Source organism: Lipophrys pholis (genome assembly GCF_963383615.2).
Source record: "Lipophrys pholis genome assembly, chromosome: 19".
Classification (NCBI taxonomy): domain Eukaryota; kingdom Metazoa; phylum Chordata; class Actinopteri; order Blenniiformes; family Blenniidae; genus Lipophrys; species Lipophrys pholis.
The window spans coordinates 2,507,647-2,532,431 of NC_137647.1; the positions used below are offsets into that span (position 1 = coordinate 2,507,647).

The window sequence follows — 24,785 nt, forward strand, 5'->3', positions numbered from 1 at the left end:
TTTTTCTTCTTTTTTCGTCTTTTCTCCTATTGATTATTTTGCCTTTTATATTTAGTTTTTTAGTCCTCATTTCATTTTTTTTTCTAGTATTTGTGATGATGAGGCCAATTTTCTGTTTTGGGTAGAAGTTGTTTTGCTTGTATATAATCTATTTTTCCATCATGAATCCTACTTCTTTCCTCTTTGCTGTATTTGTTGTGAAGAAGTCGTTTTTTTCTGTTGGTTTATCTTTAGTTTTTCTTGTTTTCTCTTTATTCTGTCTTTAATGACGTTTTGGTTGTTTTCCTGCCTCTTTGTGGCTGAAGGATCATTTCTGCTCATTGTTTGCAGGATATTTAGTCTAATCGGATTTTGTTGTTGTTGTTGTTGTATGATTTGAACACTTGGTGGCAGTAGCTGGACATGAGTTGATATTTAGAGGGCAAAGGTCACAGGAAGAGGAAGACAAACGGGCCAGAAACAAACCAGACCAGGACGACGACGGTAAGTTCACCTTTTGTTTTCAACACCTGAGCTGCAGGTAAACGGACTGGAAATTCTATTTGGTCTGACTCGGTTCACTGCTGCTCTACCTGGGTCGTCATGGCAACAACTGGATGAAAAAATGGCATAACGTTTTTTATGTTTCCACGTTTTTCATGCAAATGTCTCATTTTGCACCTATGAGGCCTCATCTCATTATCTCATCTCACTCTCCTCCACAGTCCCAGGTAACAGCTCAGAATGACCACAGGACGCCCTCTACTGGACAAATGCTTTATTGCACGGGTAAAAAAAGGATGAAAAAAAAAGACATTTAAATGAATGAAACTTCACATTTTCTAAGATTTATAAGTTAAATTAAAAACATTCTCACCCTTTTCTTTACCCTATTTACATAAATTATTCATGAGCAAAGCAAAATAAAACTTTACAAAAACAAAGGAGAGTAAAACACTAAAGCGTCTTCATTTTTATGCTACTTTGGAACAACTCAGAAGTTTAAACTACAAACATTCTCATTTTACATCATAAATATCAAACTGCAAACACTTTGGAGCATGTGCTTCTTCATTTATGAATCTTCCTGCTGATAAAAGTTCTTTTTAAACTTCCTTTAGCTGAAAGGTTTCTGTGTGACACGTTTGGACACTTGTGAGGTTATGAAGGAAGATTCTGGACATTCTGTGAACTTTTACTTTTTGTTGTGTTTTAATGAGTCTTTAATGACTTTTCTGGAGCTTTACAGTCACTGGTGTTTTTGGATCATTGAAGGTGTTTCGAATTATTTCTGTAGTTTTTGTTTATTTTGATCTTTTTTGATCAGTTCTGCCTTTTTCTGTTGCTTCAGATCCTTTTTCCGATGTTTTGGGCTGGACTCTTTCAGCTGGTTTGTGTCTTTTTGAGCGATTCTGCGTCTCGACGCTCCATCAAACGTCTCCTTTCTTGACTTTGTCCTTCGTCTTTGTCGGCTGTGCAGATGTTTGTCGCTCTGAGTTGAAGGTGACGTCATGAAGCCGAGGCCTACGAGGCTCCGCTGCTCATCAGTTTCCGTTTCCGAGACGAAACCAAGTCGTGAAACGGATCCTTGGTGACGCTCGCTCTGCAGGACGCCACAAACACTTCAGACTCAGCGGTGAGGGAACACACACACACACACACACACACATGTTCCCACATGTTCCCTCTTCTTCCCTCATTCTCCCACATGTTCCCTGATGTTCCCTCGTCACCTGATGGCGTCCATCCAGTCGTCCCGCTCCTCCTCGCTGGCGGCACTGAGTCGATATGACTGATGTTTCCCCGGAACGACTCCGCGTTTGTTCTGCGTCTTACAGGCCTTGACCTTCTGTCCTCTGCTGTTATATAACTCCAGACAGTACTGACACACACACACACACACACACACACACACACACACACACATACACACACGCGTGTCACTGTGTGTTCTCTGGCCTTTTGAAACCTTTTCTTTAAAAACCAGTTTTTACGTTTTCGTTTCATTACAGTGGCTCACCACAAAGTTTACTTTGTGAAAACTAACTAAAACCTCCAATTCAAAACAGAAAACTAGCCTGTTTGAAGAACATAATGAGGAGAAAGTACAAGGTACAGATACCTGTGAGATCTACCACAGTAGGGTAACAAAGTAAAAATACTTAGTTACTCACGCGGTCTGAAACGACGACACTCACCGGTTTGCTGGAGCTTTGCAGCATCCTGACGTTCAGGTTCTCCAGAGGAATAATCCCGATCGGGTCTTTGTCCTGGTGGGAATAAAACACGTAAAAGTGGTTTGCACTCTGGCCTCACATCGACGGACCACGGTTCGACTCTGTTCGGTTACGCGCCAAGATTTTCGGTCGGGATTTTAACATCTGCTGTGAAAAGGAGACGCTCCAGGAAGCCGGTCACCAGTTAACAGGAAAACCAGTTAATCCAAAACACCGATGGTATGCTCGGGTCGGAGGTACTGTCCTGGTACCAGGTACGAACACGGACTGGGAAAGTGGAGTCGGTTCGTGAAGGTACTAGTGGAAAAACGGCACCGCTTAAATAACGTCGGTATAAACGTACGGTCCGCTCGCCGCGCCGACTCACCGTCGTGTACTGGAAGTAGTAGAGGCAGCTGTCCGTCAGGATGAACCACCTCCTCTTCCAGGTCTTGACCTGCCCACCTTCAGGGAGGCACAGAGACGCCGTCAAAAAACCGGAACCAACCGGACCGATGGCGGTTCTACTGTACTTTAGTTCGTCTCCTCACCCATCTTCAGCAGCCAGCCCTCTCGCTCCGGGTTGAAGAACGTCAGCGTCAGGTCGTTGCCGTCGTCCTCGGGGATTTTGAACGGCTCGCTGCGGATGCTGGCGTAGAGTTTCTGAGGAGACGGCAAACGGTGCAAAGCGTTTCATTCTTCTTTCATTCTCAACGTTATTAGAAACCACAAAGCAGCGATTACCAAATCCAAAGGACTTCACGTTTTATTCCCAGGAGAACAGAAGCAGATGTTGAAATGGACTTTTTAACCGTTTGACAGGAAACATTTTGAATTTGACGGCAGCAACTCAACTCGGAACCGTTGGGACGGAGGCGGGTTTTACTCTTCTTTTAATGACAGTCGGTAAAGTTCTTGGGATAAAATATGGATTTATCAGATTCTGCTCGTATTAACATCGACATCTGAACTTGTTTGGAATTGACGTTGTATTTTTTTTTTAAAAGCGTGCCGCTCTATTGGGAACAGTGCGATCAACTTCATGACCAAATATTTAAGAAACAAAACGACTTCCATACAAAGTGACTGGAAAAATGTAAACGTGAAAAACTCAGATGGTTTTTCTGAAATCTGCACCATGATCGTAGTCAAGAATTTTGTGAGCAGATGGAAAAAGACAATGCAGGATTCAGAGCGTTCGTTAGATTTGACGGCTCTTCTCCAACAAAGTCAACAATTTTCTACCAATTACTACACCATCATCTGCGTACAGGCGCGTTCCTTCAGACAGATACTGAGATTTTTCTTTCATCAGATAAATTTATTCTGGAAAAAACAAAAAACATCTAAAAAAAATTGGTATACTTTTTCTATAGCAATTACATATGCAGATAAATTTAGATTTTTTTTTTTGCCATTTTAAATCTTTTTTTTTCAGGGATTTCCCCCCCTTTTAGCCACTTTTAGCTATTTCGCTGTTTATAGCCGTGTGTGCTGAAATCACACTTTTACCCGCCTTAGTGTGTGTGTGTGTGTGTGTGTGTGTGTGTGTGTGTGTGTGTGTGTGTGTGTGTGTGTGTGTGTGTGTGTGTGTGTGTGTGTGGGTGTTTGTAATTGCCACTATCCAGCCACACAGTTTTTCTTTGTGTGTTTTTGTCTCGTAAAGAATGATGTGTAAGTTCACAGTCTGTTTCAAGGATGTGCTCTGTCCCCACATCTGTAACCTTCATTGTCTGGAGTGGATCGTTTTCAAAGCAATGCCGCCTTTTAGAAGACGATCTCCGACTTCATAGTTAAAACACGCTGGGAGTGATCGTTTAGCCTCTTACTAACTGCCACCGTTTGGAGGTTGTGAACTCAGAACGTTTCAGGATATAAAAAAAAGGAAAGCAATGCGATCGGACCGTCAGCAGGTCGTCGGGCAGGTCGTGGCCGCTGTTGATGCCTCGGTTCATGGAGATGAAGTGCTGTAGGCCGGGCTTGTCTCTGACGTTGGGGTTGTGCAGGCTGGTGTTGAGCATGATGACGGCGAAAGACAGGATGTAGCAGGTGTCTGTCGTGGAAAACCACAGGCTGCTTTCATTTCAGTGGAACAATGTCATTACTGCCGCCTCACTGCCGCAAAACAAAGTGAAAACGCTTCTGCAAGATTATTAGAGATGCACGATAACACTTTTTTTAACACGAACCTTTAGCTACTATTCGGTACCGAGTACAGATATGAGTACTTATTAAATGTCATGAAGTGTAATTTATACTCAAAACGCAAACCATACATGAAGACTATGCTTCACCACGAACCTCCTCCACCAGCCTCAGGCTCCAGTAGCATAGCACATAGCGTAGCGTAGCGTCTTTCATCTCCGCTCTGCGCTGTGCTACTGCAGACTGGAGACCGAGGGACCGAGCTGCTGGTGATGAGAGTGTCAGTCACTTTAATCATGTTTAGCAGGTAGCATCGCTGGTGTGTGAGCCCTGAAACTCTTTACTATGTAGCATGTAGCATGTAGCATCGCTGGTGTGTGAGCCCTAAAATTCTTCAGCATGTAGCATGTAGCATCGCTGGTGTGTGAGCCCTGAAACTCTTTACTATGTAGCATGTAGCGTCGCTGGTGTGTGAGCCTTGAAACTCTTTACTATGTAGCATGTAGCATCACTGGCATGTGAGCCCAAAAATTCTTCAGCATGTAGCATGTAGCATTGCTGGTGTGTGAGCCTTGAAACTCTTTACTATGTAGCATGTAGCATCGCTGGTGTGTGAGCCCTGAAACTCTTTACTATGTAGCATGTAGCATGTAGTATCGCTGGTGTGTGAGCCTTGAAACTCTTTACTATGTAGCATGTAGCATCGCTGGTGTGTGAGCCCTCAAACTCTTTACTATGTAGCATGTAGCATCACTGGCATGTGAGCCCAAAAATTCTTCAGCATGTAGCATGTAGCATCGCTGGTGTGTGAGCCCTGAAACTCTTCAGCATGTAGCATGTAGCATCGCTGGTGTGTGAGCCCTGAAAATCTTCAGCATGTAGCATGTAGCATCGCTGGTGTGTGAGCCCTCAAACTCTTTACTATGTAGCATGTAGCATCGCTGGTGTGTGAGCCCTAAAATTCTTCAGCATGTAGCATGTAACATCGCTGGTATGTGAGCCGGAAACTCTTTTGCATGTAGCATGTAGCATGTAGCACGGCTCATAGTAGTAGTAAAATTACTGAGCGACATCGGGCTAACTCTGCTGGTGATGAAGTTGCTGGTGATGTAGTTGCTGGTGATGAAGTTGCTGGTGATGTACGAACTATCTTTCTCCTCTTGATATTTTGTACAAACATAATCTCTAGTCTTTCTTTTGCGATTAATATTAAAGAATCTACAAACCTCCTCTGTAGCGTATTTGTAGGCGACGTTGCCAATACCGATGACATCACATAATACTTTGTCGTATCAGGGAGTACGAGTATTTGGTTCAGTATCACTGACAATGTTAAGTCGGCTTCACAGTAGAATAATCGACTTCTGATAGCAGATCTTTCATTTCCTCTGAAGCGTCGCTGTCTGGGTGGTGTGAGACGTCGGTACCTGTGGACTGGAAGACGCCGGGGTTACAGTCGCAGTAGCGAGCGGCGAACGCCTCCATCATCCTGTCAATCTTCTGAGCTTCTCCCGGGAGACGGAAGCTCCACAGAAACTGCCTGCGGGGCGACGGAGGTGTAAAAAAATCAAACGCGGAGAGATAAAAACCTTCCGCGGTGCTCGTCACAAACCTCAGAGCCTGAACCAGATTCAGATCGGAGAACTCGTGTAGATCCACGAACGCCTTCAGGACCTCCAGATGCATTTCCTCCCTGGGGAGCAGACGAACACATCAAACCATCACAAGCTGAAAGATACAAGCGCTCCTGTTGGAAATAGTCTTCGCTAGTTTTTCTGCACGACCTGGTCTGGATACAATCGACTTTAAGTTCCGTGCTTAAAGCTACGCTACATGATGGGATTCGGTAATGCCAGCTTTGTGCACTGGGTGGCAGTAACGAGTTGCTGCAGCTTCCCGTTACTCATCGGATTTCTCCTAACGTGAATCCTGAAACATTTTCACTCCTGAATGTTTATTGATTTGATCGGGGACAATGCACAATAATGAACAATCATTTTCAAATTGTACACAAATTGTAAATGTGCCAGATTATAGCAAAACCGCTAATTTACATCTGTAGTCCCGAGGCAGGTCACACAAAGGAAAACAAAACGCAATATAAAAACTATACAAATTACATTTAGGTAAAATTAGTGCAGGACTGATTTCCTTAAAGTTAACTTGCTGTTCCAAAATGTAGGACTTTTTTTTTTTTTAATTGTATCTCATTACACCACCTTGTGGTGAAAGGTGGTATTACAATCGGTGGCTAGCTGGGTAGCTATTTAACTATTTCATGAGTTTCAGCTTGTTTTTGAACGTTTTGAACTGATGAGTTCATAAACCACAAAAACAATCATCTTCACGGAACCTGATCAGGAAACATTCACAGCATAAAAGAAAAGGTTCTCATGTTTTTGGAGTTAGATTGTCAGGAGCATCTCATCAGGCTCCAAAATAAACAACATTTTTTATTATTTTAATTGAATATGTTTGAATTCCTCTCGGAATTTTTTTCCATATTTCATATTTGAATTGATTTAGGATTCATCAAATCAAGGACTTTGTTGTTGTTGGCTTGTTTTAAATCTTGTGCTCAATTATTCGTACACATTTCCCCTTGATTATCCTGCCGGATCCTACAGTCGGAGTCATCAACAGGTTTTACTGTTAAAAATACACGAATACACTTTATAAAAGGGTCCGTCACTTTTAGCAGCGTCTGCTAGTGTTAGCTACTTTGGTACGTCGGGTTTCTCTCATATTAAAATCAGATTTTAAGTCAAATTCATGCAGAAAACGAGTGAATTTCTAAAGATTTTCACACTTTTCTGCGATTTTTACTTTTTTTTTTTATTCATTCATTCATTCATTTTCTTCCGCTTGTCCGTTTCCGGGTCGCGGGGGTGACAGTCTGAGCACCATCACCCAGATCACAATGCACCGATTAAGAACCTTCCTGCAGGTGGTGAGCCCACGGGAAGGTGACGCCCGGCGTGGGACACGAACCCACTACCCCTGAGATTGTGAGTCTCATGCTCTACCAACTGAGCTAGCCGAGGGACTTTTTTTTTTAATCTGTGATAATTCCATCGTCGCTGTGTGGAAACAACCTTTCTCCCAGAAAGTTCCCGATGGCGCTCTTATTCAGTCCTTCCTCTTTGTACAGGAAGTCGGCCACCGGCTGGGCTCGCCACTCCAGCAGCTCGTTTTCCACCAGGTACTGGATTCCCTGCAGCAGAGAGCGATTTGCATCAGGAGAGAAACAGTGCGTACTTTTCTTTTTACTATTTGAATTCAATAATCCAATGTGTTGGGTGGTTCCAATGCGAACATAACTTTTGTCAGGCCCGTTTCCATGACGTTTCCAGCGAAAATGCACCGTTTCTGCATTTTTGTTTGTTTCAAAAATGATGTAGTTGGTATGTTGGGCCACTAGTTGGTGCTGTAGTTAACAGCAAACCCGACAAAACTAATTTACTTTGATGTCAAAGTAAAGGCAAACTCTGACCTTTCACATGAAAACTCGTAAATCATCTGTACATCTGATTCAGTGAAAACGCATCGTTTTAGAAAAGTTTCATGTTTAAACAGCATTGGTTGAAAACAATGTTCGTTTCCATGGAAACACCGGAGACACTGAAAACGATGTAGTTTTCATGCCGGGCCACTAGTTGGTGCTGTTGTCAGTTTTAGTATTGAAAGCACACACACACACATACAGTAGAGAACAATGAGCTCTAAACATTAACAACAGGAGAGCCCTCTAGTGGACAGACCACCAAGAAAAACCGGAAACCGTTTCGGAGCATTTTTGAAAAGTTTCACCTCGAGAGCCGTTTTCAAAAATTTGCCTTTTTCTGTGTCTCCAAATACCACTGCTGTGTAGCTGTACCCCCAAAAGATGCTTTATAGTCAACCAGCCAATAGGAAATCAAACCCTATATAGTGTCATCGGGGGTTTAGCCAATCCCAACCAAGGTAGGCCCTCCTTTTGACTCCTCCCACAATTAGGCAGCTCTGCTCTGGCACATGGCACCACGAGAGGAAGGACTTCCTCCTCTTCCCAAGATGGGCATGTGAGGGCGGAGCCAGTCCAGCTCACACAGACACAGCAGATTCTGAATGTAGCTCCGATGATCTAATATTGGATGAATGGAGGAAAATCAAGGAGGAGCTAGAAACTTTTAATACAAAGTTTTTGCACCAATGAGGAAGAGTTGAGAGGCTGAGTAATATAACAACTAATATAATAACTCCTTTAAAAACAGAACCAACATGCCAACAAGCAGAAAACTGCTTTTAGAAAGGGAACGCTGAAGGCGGCTCATGCTAACGCTAATCAGTGTGGGATGTCTGAGGAAGGGTGAAGATTACAACAAATACTGCGATGGATTCTTCACTAAGTACAGATTACTGACGAGGTACTTTAAACCACACTGAGAAAGTTCACATCTTTCACTTCCTCTGTCGCCGTCGTTGGTCAGATCTCTTCGAGTGAAATGAACTTTGTATGTTGTGAGTGTTTGGCCTCGCCGGGCACTCGCAGCCAGATCCTTGAGTGCTTCTTGAAATCAATTCCACTCGACGGTTCTTTCAGAGCTTCTGATTGGCCGCTGGAGCGAGTGGCGGCCAGCGGCCGAGGGGAGCGAGCTCTTCACCCGACATGGGGCTGGAACGACCGAGGCCTGGCGGTGAAGGGTGTCTCTGTCCCACTTCAGGCAACAGGATGTGGCTTTTCTAGCAGCTGCTGCTACACACACACACACACACACACACACACACACACACACACACACACACACACACACACACACACACACACACACACACAGCTCTGCTTCTGTGTCAGTCTCGACCTTCAGGGCCGATTCAGGGACTCTACTTTCACCGTGACTCCGAGGATGAGAGGAAGCTGCTGAATTAATGGAACACAAAGACGCGTCGCCATGGTTACGCTGTTGTCTCCTGTCCTTCGTCTCGACTACCGACAATTGTTTGTGTCACCAATACGCTGTGAAGTGTTGAAATGTGAAATACCCGTCATTCAGTGACGAGACTGAGAAAAATGTTTTTTAAAACGACTGAATGGAGTACTAACAATCCAACTTGGTAGTTTTATTTTGACAGTCACCGTAATAACAATCCAACTTGGTAGTTTTATTTTGACAGTCACCGTAATAACAATCCAACTTTGTAGTTTTATTTTGACAGTCACCGTAATAACAATCCAACTTTGTAGTTTTATTTTGACAGTCACCGTAATAACAATCCAACTTGATGGTTTTATTTTGACAGTCACTGTAATAACGATCCAACTTGGTAGTTTTATTTTGACAGTCACTGTAATAACAATCCAACTTGGTAGTTTTATTTTGACAGTCACCGTAATAACGATCCAACTTGGTAGTTTTATCTTGACAGTCACTGTAATAACAATCCAACTTGGTAGTTTTATTTTGACAGTCACAGTAAAAACAATCCAACTTGGTAGTTTTATTTTGACAGTCACTGTAATAACGATCCAGCTTGGTAGTTTTATTTTGACAGCCACCGTAATAATGATCCAACTTGGTAGTTTTATTTTGACAGTCACCGTAATAACAATCCAACTTTGTAGTTTTATTTTGACAGCCACCGTAATAATGATCCAACTTGGTAGTTTTATTTTGACAGTCACAGTAATAACAATCCAACTTGGTAGTTTTACTGGGATAGTAATCTCTGTGCCACGCCTATTAAAGAGGCAGATACGCAGACTAAGAACCTGAAACTTTCCTTAAAACTTACCGAGCTTCACCTTCAGTTTTCTCCTTCTGAACTATATTCATTTTATTGTCGTACAATTCTTTTTATTGTTGTTGTGAACAAAAACACTCGTCTCCTTAACACATTGCAGTTGATATAATTCTGCCAGCCACTAGGGGGCCTCGTATAGCTGAACCCCACACAGCAGCTGTGGAACCGATGAAAACTGAACCCAGCCTTCGTGTGATGAGACACAAACTCACGGTTTTTGGATCCATGTTGAATTTCTTTTTCCCTCGTAGAAACCGTCTGCTTCTGAAAACGGTTTTACTGTGATGAGAGAGGAAAGTTTCGATTAGTGTGCGACGGTTTCACAGGTTCGGCTGGTTCCTGTCTTTTAACTTGGACCTGCGAGTGTCTGTGGTCAGGGTTTCTATTTGAGATGTGCTGGCGGCTTCACTGGGAACCTGTGGTCGACGTGCCGACAACACACAACGCGGTCGGCGTTACTGGTTTCTCGGTACAGAGGCGGACGTAGCAGGAAGTCCAAATATGGAGTTAGACCGACACAAAGTGAAAACCGATTCCTCTCTGGTTCTGGGGAAGCTGGCAAGATTTTAATATTCCTGTCACTTTGAACTCCACACCAGAGGTCGCTGTCTTTCGGTACCTCAGCTGGGACGTCAGTGTTGTGTCTGTTATTCTTAAGAAATTGGTTTTCTTTGACATTTTGAGCTTTTTCCAGGCGGTCGGGCCGGATTACAGCCTCTCGTCGGTTTTAGCCGCCGGGCTTCATGTTTGACCCTCGTCCTTCAGACTGGCGGCGAGTCGTTTGTGTCGTCTGAAGAGTTTGAGGTGATTCACAGAAGAAACTTTGCGGAACTCACTTCTGCTCCTTGACTTTAGGGTCCGTGTCGGGTTGGATCTCCAGCCTCAGCTTCTGTCACAGATAATAAATGAAAAGGGTTTTCACACAGAGCGACTCGGAGCCGCTGCTCTAGTGACTCAACGAGCCGCCGCTCAGTCGAAGGACCAAGAACCCATGAAAAAAGGCGTTTTAACCTGAATGTCGTCCAGCAGCTCGAACCCGTGAGTCTGAACGGCGACGCTCTTCCTCGTCTCTGCAGGAGCTGCTGGGAGGAGGAGGAGGAGGAGGATTAGGATGAAGAGGAGGAGGAGGAGGAGGAGAATTAGGACGAAGAGGAGGAGGAGGAGGAGGAGAATTAGGAGGAGGAGGAGGAGAAGGATTAGGAGGAAGAGGAGGAGGAGGAGGAGGAGAATTAGGACGAAGAGGAGGAGAATTAGGAGGAGGAGGAGGAGAAGGATTAGGAGGAGGAGGAGGAGGAGGAGAATTAGGACGAAGAGGAGGAGAATTAGGAGGAGGAGGAGGAGAAGGATTAGGAGGAAGAGGATTAGGAGGAGGAGGAGGAGGAAGGAAGAGGAAGAGGAGAAGGATTAGAAAGAGGAAGAGGAGGATTAGTAGGAAGAGGAGGAGACGGATTAGGAAGAGGAGGAGGAGAAGGAGGAGGATTAGGACGAAGAGGAGGAGGGTTAAGATGAAGAGGAGGAGGAGGAGGATCTTTCCACTCACAGAAGTTCTCATTCAATGAGGTTACATTTAGACTTTCTCTTCCTCTTTTTGATAAATGTTTAGAGTTTTAAAAAAAAATACATCCGATCAGCTTCCTGTGGAGACTTCCTGTCCAGGAAACAATTTGCAGCAAAATAAATTCAATTCCATTTTCAGGGAAACACATTCTTGTTCAAGACGGAATTAAAAAAAATCCTTTCTCAGCATCATTTTGATAAAAAGAAATTAATCGGAGGTGAAAATGATAAAGCATTTAATCAAAATATACATTTTTAATACAGAAATTAATTAAGATTACACACACACACACACACACACACACACACACACACACACACACACACACACACACACACACACACACACACACACACACACACACACACAGAGGAATCCCTTTCCCCACACGCAATAATTTCCTTTTGTGTACCATCATTAATTTCAATGTAAACGTGTAGATGCTGTATTATAAGCAACGCACGCAGTGATTTAATTCATCATATTATTTTGCAAGAAACAAGAATAAAAGTGTTTTGAGGATAATTACCGACAGAATAAAACGAAGCGTCTTCTCACAGACTATTTAGTGGCGTTTCCTGGTGGATTTACTGAAGCTACCTGATGAACCCCGGCTCGTTTCGTGCTGCAGTACCGGTTTTCACCACAGGGTGGTGTATCGAGTCGGACTGGAGCTGTAGTGACTCAACACTGCCACCTGATGTACAACAGAGGCATGACTTTTACACAGTTCACATAACTAGAGCAAACCCACAGCTGCAAATTTGAAACTTCAACTAAAAACTGACTTTACTTTTGTAGAAAATGAAGCAATTCCTGTTCAAACCGAACATCTATGTCCACTACTCTCGTACACTTTCAACAACTGAGGCTTTACAACTTTATATCATTATTTTTTATGACTTTGAACTTGAAACCGTCTAAAATTGCCATATGAGAAGGAATTTTCTTTTAAATTTCTGACTCGGATAACGTACAAGAACATTAAGTTCGCCTATAAGTGAGACGAATTAAATATTCTGAAGAGTTAAAACTGATTCCTCACATCCTCACAGACCTGAAGCACATGAACAACCTCCTCCTGCTCTGATCCAGACAAATAGCAAAAAGCTCAGACGTTGAGAATCTCCTGGAAGCTGAATCGTTTGTTGTTTGGTATGTTTTTTTTTTCTCGGCGGCAGCAGTTGAAAGTCGAAGCGTCGTACCTTTTCCCCAGAGGAAGCTGTCTTTTCTGCAGAGGGCCATGCTGTGCTGCTCGGAGCGACTGACGACTGTACAGGAAACCAGCCCAGTGTCAGAAACTTAAAAAAAAAAAGAAAAAAAAAAAGAAAACAAGAAGCAGCCATTCTGAGTTGACTCGACTGTGCAGCTTACAAAACCGCCGGTGACGAGCAGCAGCGACAGAGCGAACGACGTCATTCGTGTTTCACCATGGAAAACACTGAGTGATAAAACATGAGTGAGGGAAAGAGGCTGTGAAGTAACGATGTCGGGATGAGAAGATGAGAAAATCCTTAAGTGGCGTGAAAAACTCATGGTTTATCAGCCTGATTGCTCATAGTTAAAAACAATATGAGACTAATTATATTCATCTTTTGATTTATTTTTAATTGTTTCTGCTGCTAGAATTACTGACGCTTCTCATTACTTTTGGAATGGATTTGCAAAACGAGAAAGTAACTATAACCTAAAAGGAAAAGAAATGTAAAAAAAAAAAAAAAAAAAGTAGTATGGGAACGCTGCATTTAGGTAAAAGTGGTCCAGATATGGAGCAATCTAGACGAGGACGCACAAGATTGTAAAACACACCGTTAAAAGAAAGTGATTAAAAACAAGTTATTATTGAAATACAAACAAATGATGTAGGAGAATCTAAAGGCTGATTCATAGTCCAAAGAAGAAAATCACATCATTTAATTGGGCCAGATATTTGGTTGGGCTGTGTAAACCGTCCCGGCTGCACATTCCAGCGCGTTAACATGACGGAGGGCGGAGTTACGTGATGCCCCTGAACGCATCACTCAAAGCTGTCAGCTCCTGCAGTTAAAACTGGACCAACATGGCGGCTCGGACACAAACTTTCTCTTTTATTACTGAAACAGTTCAGTGAAATGTATTTCTGGAAAAGCCAGAAATAAGCTGTGCCGTTGAAAAGTTAAAATGCTGCTTCACAGATGTGTGGCCTGCTGTGAGGGGGCGTGGCCTTCCGTGAGTGGGCGTGGCCTGCGAGTTCGACAGCGTCCTACCGGAGTGTGTTTTACTGCAGCCGGCCAACGTCACAGCCGAACCTTTCTTCTTGTTCTTGTGGTTCTTATGGGAGTCTGCAGGGGCCTCAGGTGTTTTTGTGTTTACCACCACCAGGGGGCCGTGGGCCACGCTATGGGACGTATGTTACCCATCAGTCACAACATTTGGTTGGTCAGTTAAAGGTTTCAAGTTCAGTTCTTTTAAACGTTCAAACCAGCGTGTTTTCATGACGTCCCGCTCCGCCAGCTGCTCACTTCCTGTTTATCTTTACATGTAGTCGCTGGTTGAATTGCCAGTGTCCAATTTTGAAGGCCGCGATCGTTCGAGAGGCAATAAACACTCACTGGCATTTCATTGCACTCCCTCATTCAGTCTCTCATGTGTGGAGATACATCAGCTCTTTATTGCCTCGAGTTATGAAATGAATAGTTACCTTCACTGTGTGTGTGTGTGTGTGTGTGTGTGTGTGTGTGTGTGTGTGTGTGTGTGTGTGTGTGTGTGTGTGTGTGTGTGTGTGTGTGTGTGTGTGTGTGTGTGTGTGTGTGTGTGTGTGTAGCTCCGGTTTATATTCCACCTTTTCACTCCATGTCGCCTCAAGGTTTTCCTCTCAAGTGAATCCGGTGACTTTGGCGTCTCGTCTGTAGGCAGGTTTCACTTATATAAGGTTTTTCTCTGGTTTGAGCGGTTCGTGTTTCGGGGGCGTAGTCGGCGACGCCGCGGCGCCGGTAGTTACTATTACAACGACGCTTTGGGTGAAAGTCTGAAAAGTAGAATATTAGATCAGATTTTATTGGTTCTCTTGCAGGCTGCAACTTGGAAAAACCTGGAGTCTTGATGAGGGCAGCGGTCCGGCGTGATGGCGGCGTGATGGCGGCGTGATGGCGGCGCTGGCAGATACGTTACCCGTTGAGTCATTAGCGCTGGCGGCCGGCAGCTAACCACTAAGGGGGCGTTTTGGGGCGCGCCCCCTTGTGGACAATTCTGGCTTGAACAGAGAGCCCAAACTCAGGTCCGACACCAAAATTCATGTTTCGTCATGGGATTTCTGGGGGACGACTTCTTAAACGTCTGAAAATCTGTTGTCCTGAAGGAAATATTGACGGAGGAAGTTTGGCTGAATCAGTTTGCTGCTGCAGTCTAATGGGTAATTGCTTGGGGGGTAGGATAATGGTAGGCCATTTAGAATCTCTCCGCCGACTCAAACTGAGTGTTTCTGATTCAGCATTAGGCCTCAACAGCCTCAACAGCAGCAGATATCGACCCCCCCCCCCCCCCCCCCCCCCCCCCAGACACACAGGCTTTCATCGTGTCAAACTTTGGTGTGCAGCAGCTGTTTTTAGCCTCTCGTTAATGTCTGTGTGTTTCACTCTGTTGCTATGGCAACCTGACAGCCGTAATAGTAATGCTGTCTTGTCAGATTAGATTGCTTCAGGTAAGGAACGTGGCTCTATCAGAGGCGACGGAGGGACACGACTCCCTCTCTGCTGTCACACAGGCAAAAAACTTGTGAGAATTCTTACGTGTAGCGCCGATTCCTCAGTGGAGGAACACCAGATGGCGCTGTTGTTTGTTTTTGTAATGAAACCACACACGCAGCAGAGAACAATATGCTATGGACAGTATTAAGTACACAGACATTCTAGTGGACGGGCGTAAAACAATTTGTCAATGCGAATTGGAATTGCCTTGGAATTTGACTGAAGTAGCCTGTCAGTCTGAGCTCAGGGCACACAAACCCCATTTTACAGATACTAATCCTCCCATGGCAGAAGTTGAGATCCTCGACTCGCAGCTGGTGATCCGTCTATTCTCAGGACTTATACAACAAATACGTTGACCTTTCAGCTGTTACTACATGTATAAATGTTTATATCGATGAGCAGATTTTTAACACATTTGAAAACTATTACAGACACATTTTGAGAGCACTTTTGCAGATATATTGGAGTTATACCAATTTTGTGCAATGGGGGGCGCTTTACGTGAATAACAACAAAACAAAACAAAAACGTACAAAAAAAACAATAAGAAAAGGACAATAGAGTTTGATGGTATTATTTACATTTTCTAGGGAGGGGAAGTGTGGAGTATGTTCATATATATACGATGTGTGTGTGTGTGTGTGTGTATATATATATATATATATATATATATAAAACTATGTATACTGTATCATTTAAAGAGTCAGTAGTAGAGCCAGTGACATATATATAAGTTAATATACCGTGTATCCATGTAGTTACAAGACATTCTTTATCCTTTACTGTTTTTTGTTTGTTTGTTTGTTTATTTACTTTGTTTTTTTTATTAGGTCGGTACATCAAAATAACCCATTCATTTATATATACTAGTGTTTAGTGAACTTGTCTGTATTAAGGTCCAGTGTGAACTTTTAGCTTTTCCATGCTCTGTCAAGTCAAGTACTTTTTAATATATTTGAATCTCAACAAGCACACAGCTTTTTTACTTTATGTAATGCAAATTTAACATTCTTTTTAGAGATTTGATCATTGAAATCCAGTATGTTTTCTTATTCTAAAATAAAATGCATGAAAAAGTCAGTTGCTTCTCTTAAACACAATAAAACACCGGCTGACTTAGGCAAAATGATCTGAAGTTATCTCCTAATCTCCTTGAGCAGCACAAAGCAGAAACAATGAGTTCTTGTCTAATATTAAAAAGCATTTCATTCTTACACAACAGCCACCATTCTTCTAAGAAAAGAGAAGTTTTTAAAGGTCGTATTGCCGTTTCCATTCAGCGCCCAAGGTCGGATTGAAACACCTCCGCCTTTGTGGTGACTCACCGTCTTTTATCCTTCACTTTCCTGAAAACGAGCAGAACTGCAGCTGAGATTCACAAGCTGAAGGTCTTTGTGTGGTAAAAAAAAAAAAAAATTAAATAACCTCTTTATAAATCTCCATCTTCTGCTCTCTATCGAGGCCAAAAGTGTAGATTTAATGAGGCGACGGCTGAAAGCAGCCAAACGGCTCCGCGGGTCGACTTTGCTTTAATTAGTTTCAGTGTGTGGAGCTGCTGGAGGAGCGACTTTATTCTGTTTACTGGTCCTGAAAGACGCTGTGGGGTTTTGGATGTAAACAGTTTTCAACTGAGAGTTCAAAGAAGAAAGAAAAATGAAGGGGGGGGACAAAAAACAAAACGTACTGCAGTCGAGATCACAGCAAACTGCCCATTGATGTGAAGTACCTCGATACGCCGACGACAACGTGTTGTTCACTTCGGACCACCGAGTCTTAAAGACACTCACTGACGGCTGTGAAGCTATTTTGATTTTCCACTTTTTTGAGTCTGTTTTTGTTAATCTTGATTCTTTACATTTTCTATTTGTTTGTCGGTTTGTTTTGTTCGATATTTCGGGACAGTTTGTGCGTCTTCGCCAGCAGTTTGGGTCCTTCAGTTGGCTATTTGACAGATTTCCAGAGTTTCGTGTGTCTTTGAGGTATTTCTGTCTGTTTCTGGTCATTTGGTTCCACAGTGTGGTACATTTCTGTTTTTTGGACAGTTTGGTCTGTTTTGTCTGTTGTGTTTTCATTATTAATTGTTTTAATAGAATTAGTCTGTTTTCACTTTAAAGGTCCATTTATGGGCATTCTGTTTTTCCTGAATAGACATTTCTTGATTTTTGTCTCTGTTGTTATTTGGTTTGACATTTTTTAACATTTATGTCTTTTATTTTCTTCACTTAATTAAATTTTTTTGTATCGGTTTAATTCTTTTGTGGATTTTTGTTTTTTAAATAATATCAGAAATCTCTTTTTCTTGATATGCTTTTTTAAATATATATATATATATATATATATATATATATATAGTATATATATAATATATATTATATATATATATATATATATATATATATATATGTGTGTGTGTGTGTGTAAAACAATGTAGGAGTTACATCTAAGCTGCATCTGCAATATGACTAATCCTGACCTGAGGTGAATCACTGCTTTTTCAAGTAGATTCCTTTTCACGTATTCATCTTTTAATTGAAACTTTTGCAGTTGCACATTTGCAGCCTTTAGAAAAGAAAACCTTCTTTCTCACCTTGACAATCTATTCAATCTTCAATATTATATTCAATAGCGTTTCTATAGTTTGATTGAAGTTTGAATTTTGAATTTGAAATTTATTTTGGCAGTCTTCAGAAAAAGAAAAACAGAACGAACGACACTCAATTATCCTTGAAGCAAAAGCTTACTCACACCTTCCCCGTCACAATAAAACAAAACAAGGCTCTCTAGATAATCTCACGTACATATATATTTTTTAAAACTAATATTACTATTTTTACAATACACATTCAATATATACTACACACTAGCTTTATATTACAGTTTATACATTCACATCAACCATATATATACACATGTATACACATATACATAAATGTTCATGACATGTACATAATATTAATAATAATATTGAACAAGAACATTTAGAAATAAGATACTATTTAAATTTCAGCAAATCCATTTTAAATACAAAATATAATGTGGCAATATTTAAATAATTAATATTCTCTATCACAATATATACATTTTATTGTTATGTTTTAATATTAATATATTTTAAACCATTATATACATAATTTATATTATTGCTATCCTAGGTAAAATTGTTGCTCTTCTTTCTTATACCTTGTAATAATATATGATTTAAAAAGCTTTTTAAACTGGTTCCTGTTTTATTTCATCCTTCAGGTACTTCTATAATTGAACCCCTGCTATTGTAATACTCATCTCTTTCAGGGTTGTTCCAGCATATTGCTTCTTGAAATGTAGTTTTGCTCTTAAGTTAAAGAAGGAAAACCTTGGTTTTACTCTTCTTTAAAAAAAGAAAAAAAAACTGCATTTACATTTACACACATTTCGTTCAAGTCTTGAAGTTATCAACTTAGAGAAGATGTGTAATTTATGAAATATGGTTCCTTGTATTGCGACTCCATAATGAGTGAGCTGAGAGTGACTCTGTTGGACCAGAGTTCACCGGGTTCCACGCTCTCAGACGTCGGCCTGCTCAACCTTATTAGATCAATGAAACCTTCCTCAGCGTTGTGTTTTCTCTTTGAGGATGAAGAACCCTCCAGCGCGCTGAGCCCAGATTACATTGCGTCTCGCCTGCCTGCTCTCGGGGACCCTCCGCCAGATTCGCACATCAAATAACAGCCGCTGTTCTTGTTGTTGTTGTTGTTTTCTTCGCTGGCTGGAGATGTTTTGGCTGCTCCTCAGTTCCGCCTCTCAAGAGCGAGGAACAAAAGAAACTGACAGACGGAGAGAAAGAGAAGAAGGTGGAAACGCTGCTGCTGCTGCACCCAAAGTACGATTCCAGTGATCTATCATTTGTGTGTTTGGTGCCGGAAGTTAAAAATGAAAACGACATTGTTTTGAGTGATTCTGTAGGATTCCATGGAAATTAACATTGTTTTTTTCCTTAAAATGTGTTTTTCTTATTGAGGCCGTTTCAAACTACATGGTTTCATTCTGTTAATTCTTCCACAAATCTTTTTTCATTTCCATTTATTTTTTGGGTTCACACTTAAAAACATTAACTTGGACGGTACAACAGGACTGGGAATCTCGCTGGAAAATCGTGAAGCAAAAAGAGAAGAAAATAATTTCTAGAGCAGATTGACCCTAATCCCAATCAGGGTCGGCCCTCCCCACTCCGTTAACAGATCCGACGGGAAGTCACTAGGAACAAGAGCGAGTCATGTGACGGTGGAGCTCCGTTTCTTTACAAAACCACGTTCCGTTTTCACTGGAAACCTTCGTAAGCCCATCATCTGGAGTGAGGAAGATGCTCTATAGCCCAAACTAGGGACATCCCGATCACACTTTTTTGCCCCCGATACCGATCCGATTTTTCAGAATTGAGTATCGGCCGATACCGATACTTTCCCGATCCGATACTCACATTGCTTTTGCAAATATACTCAATAGTCTATTTTTGGAGCGACTAAGACGTCTGAAGCTAAAAGCACTATTGGCAGAAGCTTTGTTTAGCTAGAAATTATTGTAAAACTCACTTATTCAATCAAAATTCTTCTCTTTCTCTTTAGTTGTTGTTGTAAACTGAGGGTACATCCACACGACGAAAAAACAATCTTTTTTCTCTCCGGCCTGCTTCCAAAAAACCTCCGTCCACACCTCACTATGACCACGGCCCAACACCAGGCTTCAGGACATGTAGTACACATGCCAGGCCTTTAGGGGCGCTGTGACTCACCGAACACAATAAAAAAGCAGAAGACGACAGACCACATAGAAATTTAGAAGTAGAATTTCTGCACATAAACACATAAACCACTGTATATAACTCTAGTTTTATAGGTCTATGGCCCCTTCTGCAGCTCCACCGGAGCTTCTAGTCCCCTTTCTTTCTTTTTTTTTTTTTTTAGATCGGCGGGGTGATCGGCTGGATTTGCCGATCCCCGATCACTCACAAATCACCAATATATGTCCCGATCCGATATCTACCGATCGGATCGGGACATCCCTAGCCCAAACGTTTGCACTGGAAATGGCTTTCTGGACTAATGACATTGAAACGCAGCAGGACAACATGATAACGCCTGAAACTTTAGAAATGTTTCCTCTTCAAATCGTAAACGTCCCTGAAGGTGTCGATCCGTTCCTGCTGAATTCTGCCTTTTACCCCCTTGAACTGGATAAAATAGTTTTATTTAAATGGCAGGATGGTAGCTACAGTACACGCTCTCTATCAATCTTTAAAAAGCTGTTGTTTCTTTCAGGGAACATCTTTTAGTAACTCCTGTTGACTGTTTTGCTTGAACTCCTCATCAGTTCGTTTTTTCCCCTCATTTCTTGCTGCATCCGCCCACAGCCTCCTCCTCCTCCTCTTCCTCCTCCTCCTCCGCCTCCGGCTCCTCCTCTTCCTCCTCCTCCTCCTCCGCCTCCGCCTCTTCCTCCTCCGCCTCCTCCTCCGCCTCCTCCTCTTCCTCCTCCTCCTCGTCCTCCGCCTCCACCTCCTCCTCTTCCTCCTCCTCCTCCTCCTCCTCCGCCTCCTCCTCCTCTTCCTCCTCCTCCTCCTCTTCCTCCTCCTCCTCTTCCGCCTCCGCCTCCGCCTCCGCCTCCGCCTCCTGTTCCTCTTCCTCCTCCTCTTCCTCCTCCTCCTCCTCCTCCTCTTCCTCTTCCTCCTCCGCCTCCTCCTCCGCCTCCTCCTCTTCCTCCTCCTCCTCCTCCTCCTCGTCCTCCGCCTCCACCTCCTCCTCTTCCTCCTCCTCCTCCTCCGCCTCCTCCTCATCTTCCTCCTCCTCCTCTTCCGCCTCCGCCTCCGCCTCCGCCTCCGCCTCCTGCTCCTCTTCCTCCTCCTCCTCCTCCTCCTCCTCCTCCTCCTCCTCGCCGGAGTCTGGCTCAAAGTCTCACAGCTTTATTTACGTGGTGGCGAGGACAGTGTGGCCTTCTCGTGTAAAGGAAGACACCATAATCCCACATGAGAGCGATCAGGAGGCGGCGGCAGAAAGAAAGCGGCTTCCTGCGGGAATCGTCGGAGCTTCGTGGAACATCGGAGAGGAAAGGATGCGACAGGGCGGAGCTGACGGGAAGCCGAGGTTCCAACGGTGGAGCGGAGAACAGATCATGAACCTCCAGGGTGGAGAACCCTGCCGAGGAGAGAGAAGCTCCGGGGAGGAGAAACCTCCAGCAGCCGGACTAGAAACGGGTCCAGGGTCCTGAAGCAACTCCAACTCTGAACTTTATCAAGTAGAAAACTCTGAAAGGAGTCGTATTATCCATAATCCAGAACAACATTTTGAAAACCCTACTTTTCTGGGGAAAAAAGAGGAAAATGCAACTTTTTGAAATCATTCCATCTCTGTGGAAGTGGGGGGAAAGCACAACTCTCTGAAAACGCTCCATCTTTCTCTCCTTGGAAACGGGCGGGTAATGCAACTTTTTGAAAAATGCTCCATCTTCGTGGAAACGGAGGAAATCCCAACTTTTTGAAAATCCCTCATCCCTGTGGAAACGCAGACGGTCTCCATGGAAACGGGGAAAGAAACACAACTCTCCTGAAACGCTGCTTCTGCTCTTGGGATCGGGCGAGTCGTTTCCGTTGAGTTGCATCTGATGCTTTTATTGCTCCTTTAACTGCTTTTTCTCCTTCAGTCAGGAAGAAATCAAACCCTTCAGAGGAGCAGCTGAACGTGAGACGAGGAGGTTATTTGATTCTGACGTCTCGTCCTGAAGCAGAAGAACGAGTCGATCCGACCAGGAGAAATGTTTTCCTGCTCACTACGACTCACTTCATCTTGTGATGAGTCTTTGGAATTCAGACTTTGTCCTCAGAAGATTGTATTTGGTGATGAGATGAGAACATTTACAAGGGAATCCCCACAAACGGAATCAGAAAAGGATTTTTTGAAAATTACGCAACGTTTTCAAGTGAAAATGAGAAACTTCCGTGGTGTCTTGTTTGTCCGTTCATGAGATGTTGGAGGCGCTCAGAGTCGCTGAAAATGAAAATTTTTTAAAACACACCCACTCAGTCTCCATGGAAACCAGGGAACGGTAACTTTTCAGAAACCCCTCTGGCTCCTCTGGTTCTTCTGACTCTTTCAGATCTTCTGGCTCTTCTCATTCTTCTGGTTCTTCTGCATCTTCTGATTCTTTTGGATCTTCTGAATCCTCTGGATGTTCCGGCTCTTCTGGTTCTTCTGGATCTTCTGGATCTTCTGACTCTTCCAGATATTTGGACTCTTTCAGATCTTCTGGCTCTTCTCATTATTGTGGTTCTTCTGCATATTCTGATTCTTTTGGATCTTCTGAATCCTCTGGATGTTCCGGCTCTTCTGGTTCTTCTGGATCTTCTGGATCTTCTGACTCTTCCAGATATTTTGACTCTTTCAGATCTTCTGGCTCTTCTCATTCTTCTGGTTCTTCTGCATCTTCTGATTCTTTTGGATCTTCTGAATCCTCTGGATGTTCCGGCTCTTCTGGTTCTTCTGGTTCTTCTGGATCTTCTGGATCGCCTGACTCTTCCAGATATTTTGACTCTTTCAGATCTTCTGGCTCTTCTCATTATTGTGGTTCTTCTGCATCTTCTGGATCTTCTCGTTCTTCTGATTCTTTCAGTTCTTCTGACTCTTCTAGATCTTTTGGATCTTCTGCCTCTTCTGGATCTTCAGACTATCTCAGATCTTCTGGCTCTTCTGGTTCTTCTGACTCTTCTGGTTCTTCTGGCTCTTCTGGTTCTTCTGACTCTTCTGGTTCTTCTGACTCTTCCGTCTGAGTCTCTTCCGATTTCTCTTCCCTCTGCGGTTTGATTCGAGTGGCTCGGAGAACAAACTGACTGAAACATCCGAGGAACCAGGCGAGTTCATCCAGCGAGGACAGAAAACTGTGTCGCCTCATGTCTCCGAGGAAAAACTCGCCTCAAGATCCAGACGTTTGCATGAAAAAATGTCAGATGTTGTAAAACACAGAATGAACACGTCGAGAGCAAAGCTGGAAAAATCTGGATTTTAAAAATCGTTTCACTGTAAAACTGCGACTTTTACCAAGAACGAGCTGAAACTCCTAAAACCAGAAACCCGGTTTAAATTAACATAAATTCTTCAAGTGTTTTGAAATGTTGCGTCTCCGGCCAGCTCAGCTGGTAGAGCATGAGACTCTCAATCTCAAGGTAGAGGGGTTCATGTCCCACGCCGGGCGCCACCTTCCTGTGGGCTCTCCACCTGCAGGAAAGGTTCTTAATGGTGCTATGTGATCTGGGTGACGGTGCTCAGACTGACACCCCCACCACCCGGGAACGGAGAAGATGGAGGGATGGAGGGATGGATGGATGGAGGGATGGAGGGATGGATATAACAGTTGCAGAGCTGCTGCTCCTCGGGCTTGTTCTCAGATTATAGAGCATCTTCCTCCTCTAACTGATGTAATCAGTGAATCAGTATTATGTCTGAAAGTATGTCAGAGAAACACCACAGTACACACACACACACACACAACACATTATTCTCTCTCTCTCTCTCTCATCTCTCTCTCTCTCTCTCTCTCTCTCTCACACACACACACAGTACACACACACACCGCACACATTATTCTCTCTCTCTCTCTCTCTCTCTCTCTCTCTCTCTCTCTCTCTCTCTCACACACACACACACACACAACACATTATTCTCACCCTCTCTCTCTCTCTCTCTCTCTCTCTCTCTCTCTCTCTCTCTCTCTCTCTCTCTCTCTCTCTCTCTCTCTCTCTCTCACACACACAGTACACACACACACCGCACACATTATTCTCTCTCTCTCTCCCTCTCTCTCTCTCTCTCTCTCTCTCTCTCTCTCTCTCTCTCTCTCTCTCTCACACACACACAGTACACACACACACCGCACACATTATTCTCTCTCTCTCTCTCTCTCTCTCTCTCTCTCTCTCTCTCTCTCTCTCTCTCTCTCTCTCTCTCACACACACACACACAACACATTATTCTCACCCTCTCTCTCTCTCTCTCTCTCTCTCTCTCTCTCTCTCTCTCTCTCTCTCTCTCTCTCTCTCACACGCACACACACACCCCTCCCTGGTTACCTGGTTACCGGACCGGTCCTCTTCAGCTCCTCCTTTGCCGCTGCGGAGCCTCCAGTCTCGGCTCTCCGCTCTCCGCTGCTCGGTCTCCGCTCCGCGGGTCTTCGCTCGGTCGTAGCGGGATCAGGAGGCGCTGCAGCCGCGGGGAGAGTGAGCGTGTGGAGCCGCCGAGCAGCTTGGAGGAAGAGGAAGAGGAGGATGGGAGAAAGAGGAGTTGTGTCAGGGCTTAGAGCTGCAGGAGCGGCTGGTCCGCAGTGATTCACCTGCAGAGGATCATCGGAGCAGACTGCAGG

At 43.5% G+C, this 24,785-nt stretch overlaps 1 protein-coding gene across 4 annotated transcripts; it reads right to left on the reverse strand.

The window, feature by feature from the left end:
* Positions 1–742: 742 nt before the first annotated feature.
* Positions 743–12,972, reverse strand: cyth4a (cytohesin 4a). Of its 4 annotated transcripts, none has more exons than XM_080488509.1 (14): positions 12,885–12,972; positions 11,662–11,769; positions 11,133–11,200; positions 10,958–11,010; positions 10,334–10,400; positions 7,436–7,554; positions 5,953–6,033; positions 5,768–5,880; positions 4,100–4,248; positions 2,747–2,858; positions 2,584–2,660; positions 2,178–2,249; positions 1,713–1,861; positions 743–1,582 (listed from the first exon to the last, which is right to left on the reverse strand). In XM_080488509.1, exons 5-14 carry the CDS (start codon positions 10,346–10,348, stop codon positions 1,504–1,506), a joined length of 966 nt encoding a protein of 321 aa, XP_080344635.1. In that variant the 5' UTR covers positions 10,349–10,400; positions 10,958–11,010; positions 11,133–11,200; positions 11,662–11,769; positions 12,885–12,972; the 3' UTR covers positions 743–1,503. The 4 variants fall into 4 exon arrangements, with proteins under 4 accessions (XP_080344635.1, XP_080344634.1, XP_080344632.1 ...); XM_080488508.1 differs by having other exon boundaries at positions 11,133–11,203; positions 12,885–12,954; XM_080488506.1 differs by lacking the exon at positions 11,662–11,769 and having other exon boundaries at positions 11,133–11,203; positions 12,885–12,966.
* Between the last annotated feature and the right edge of the window lie 11,813 nt (positions 12,973–24,785).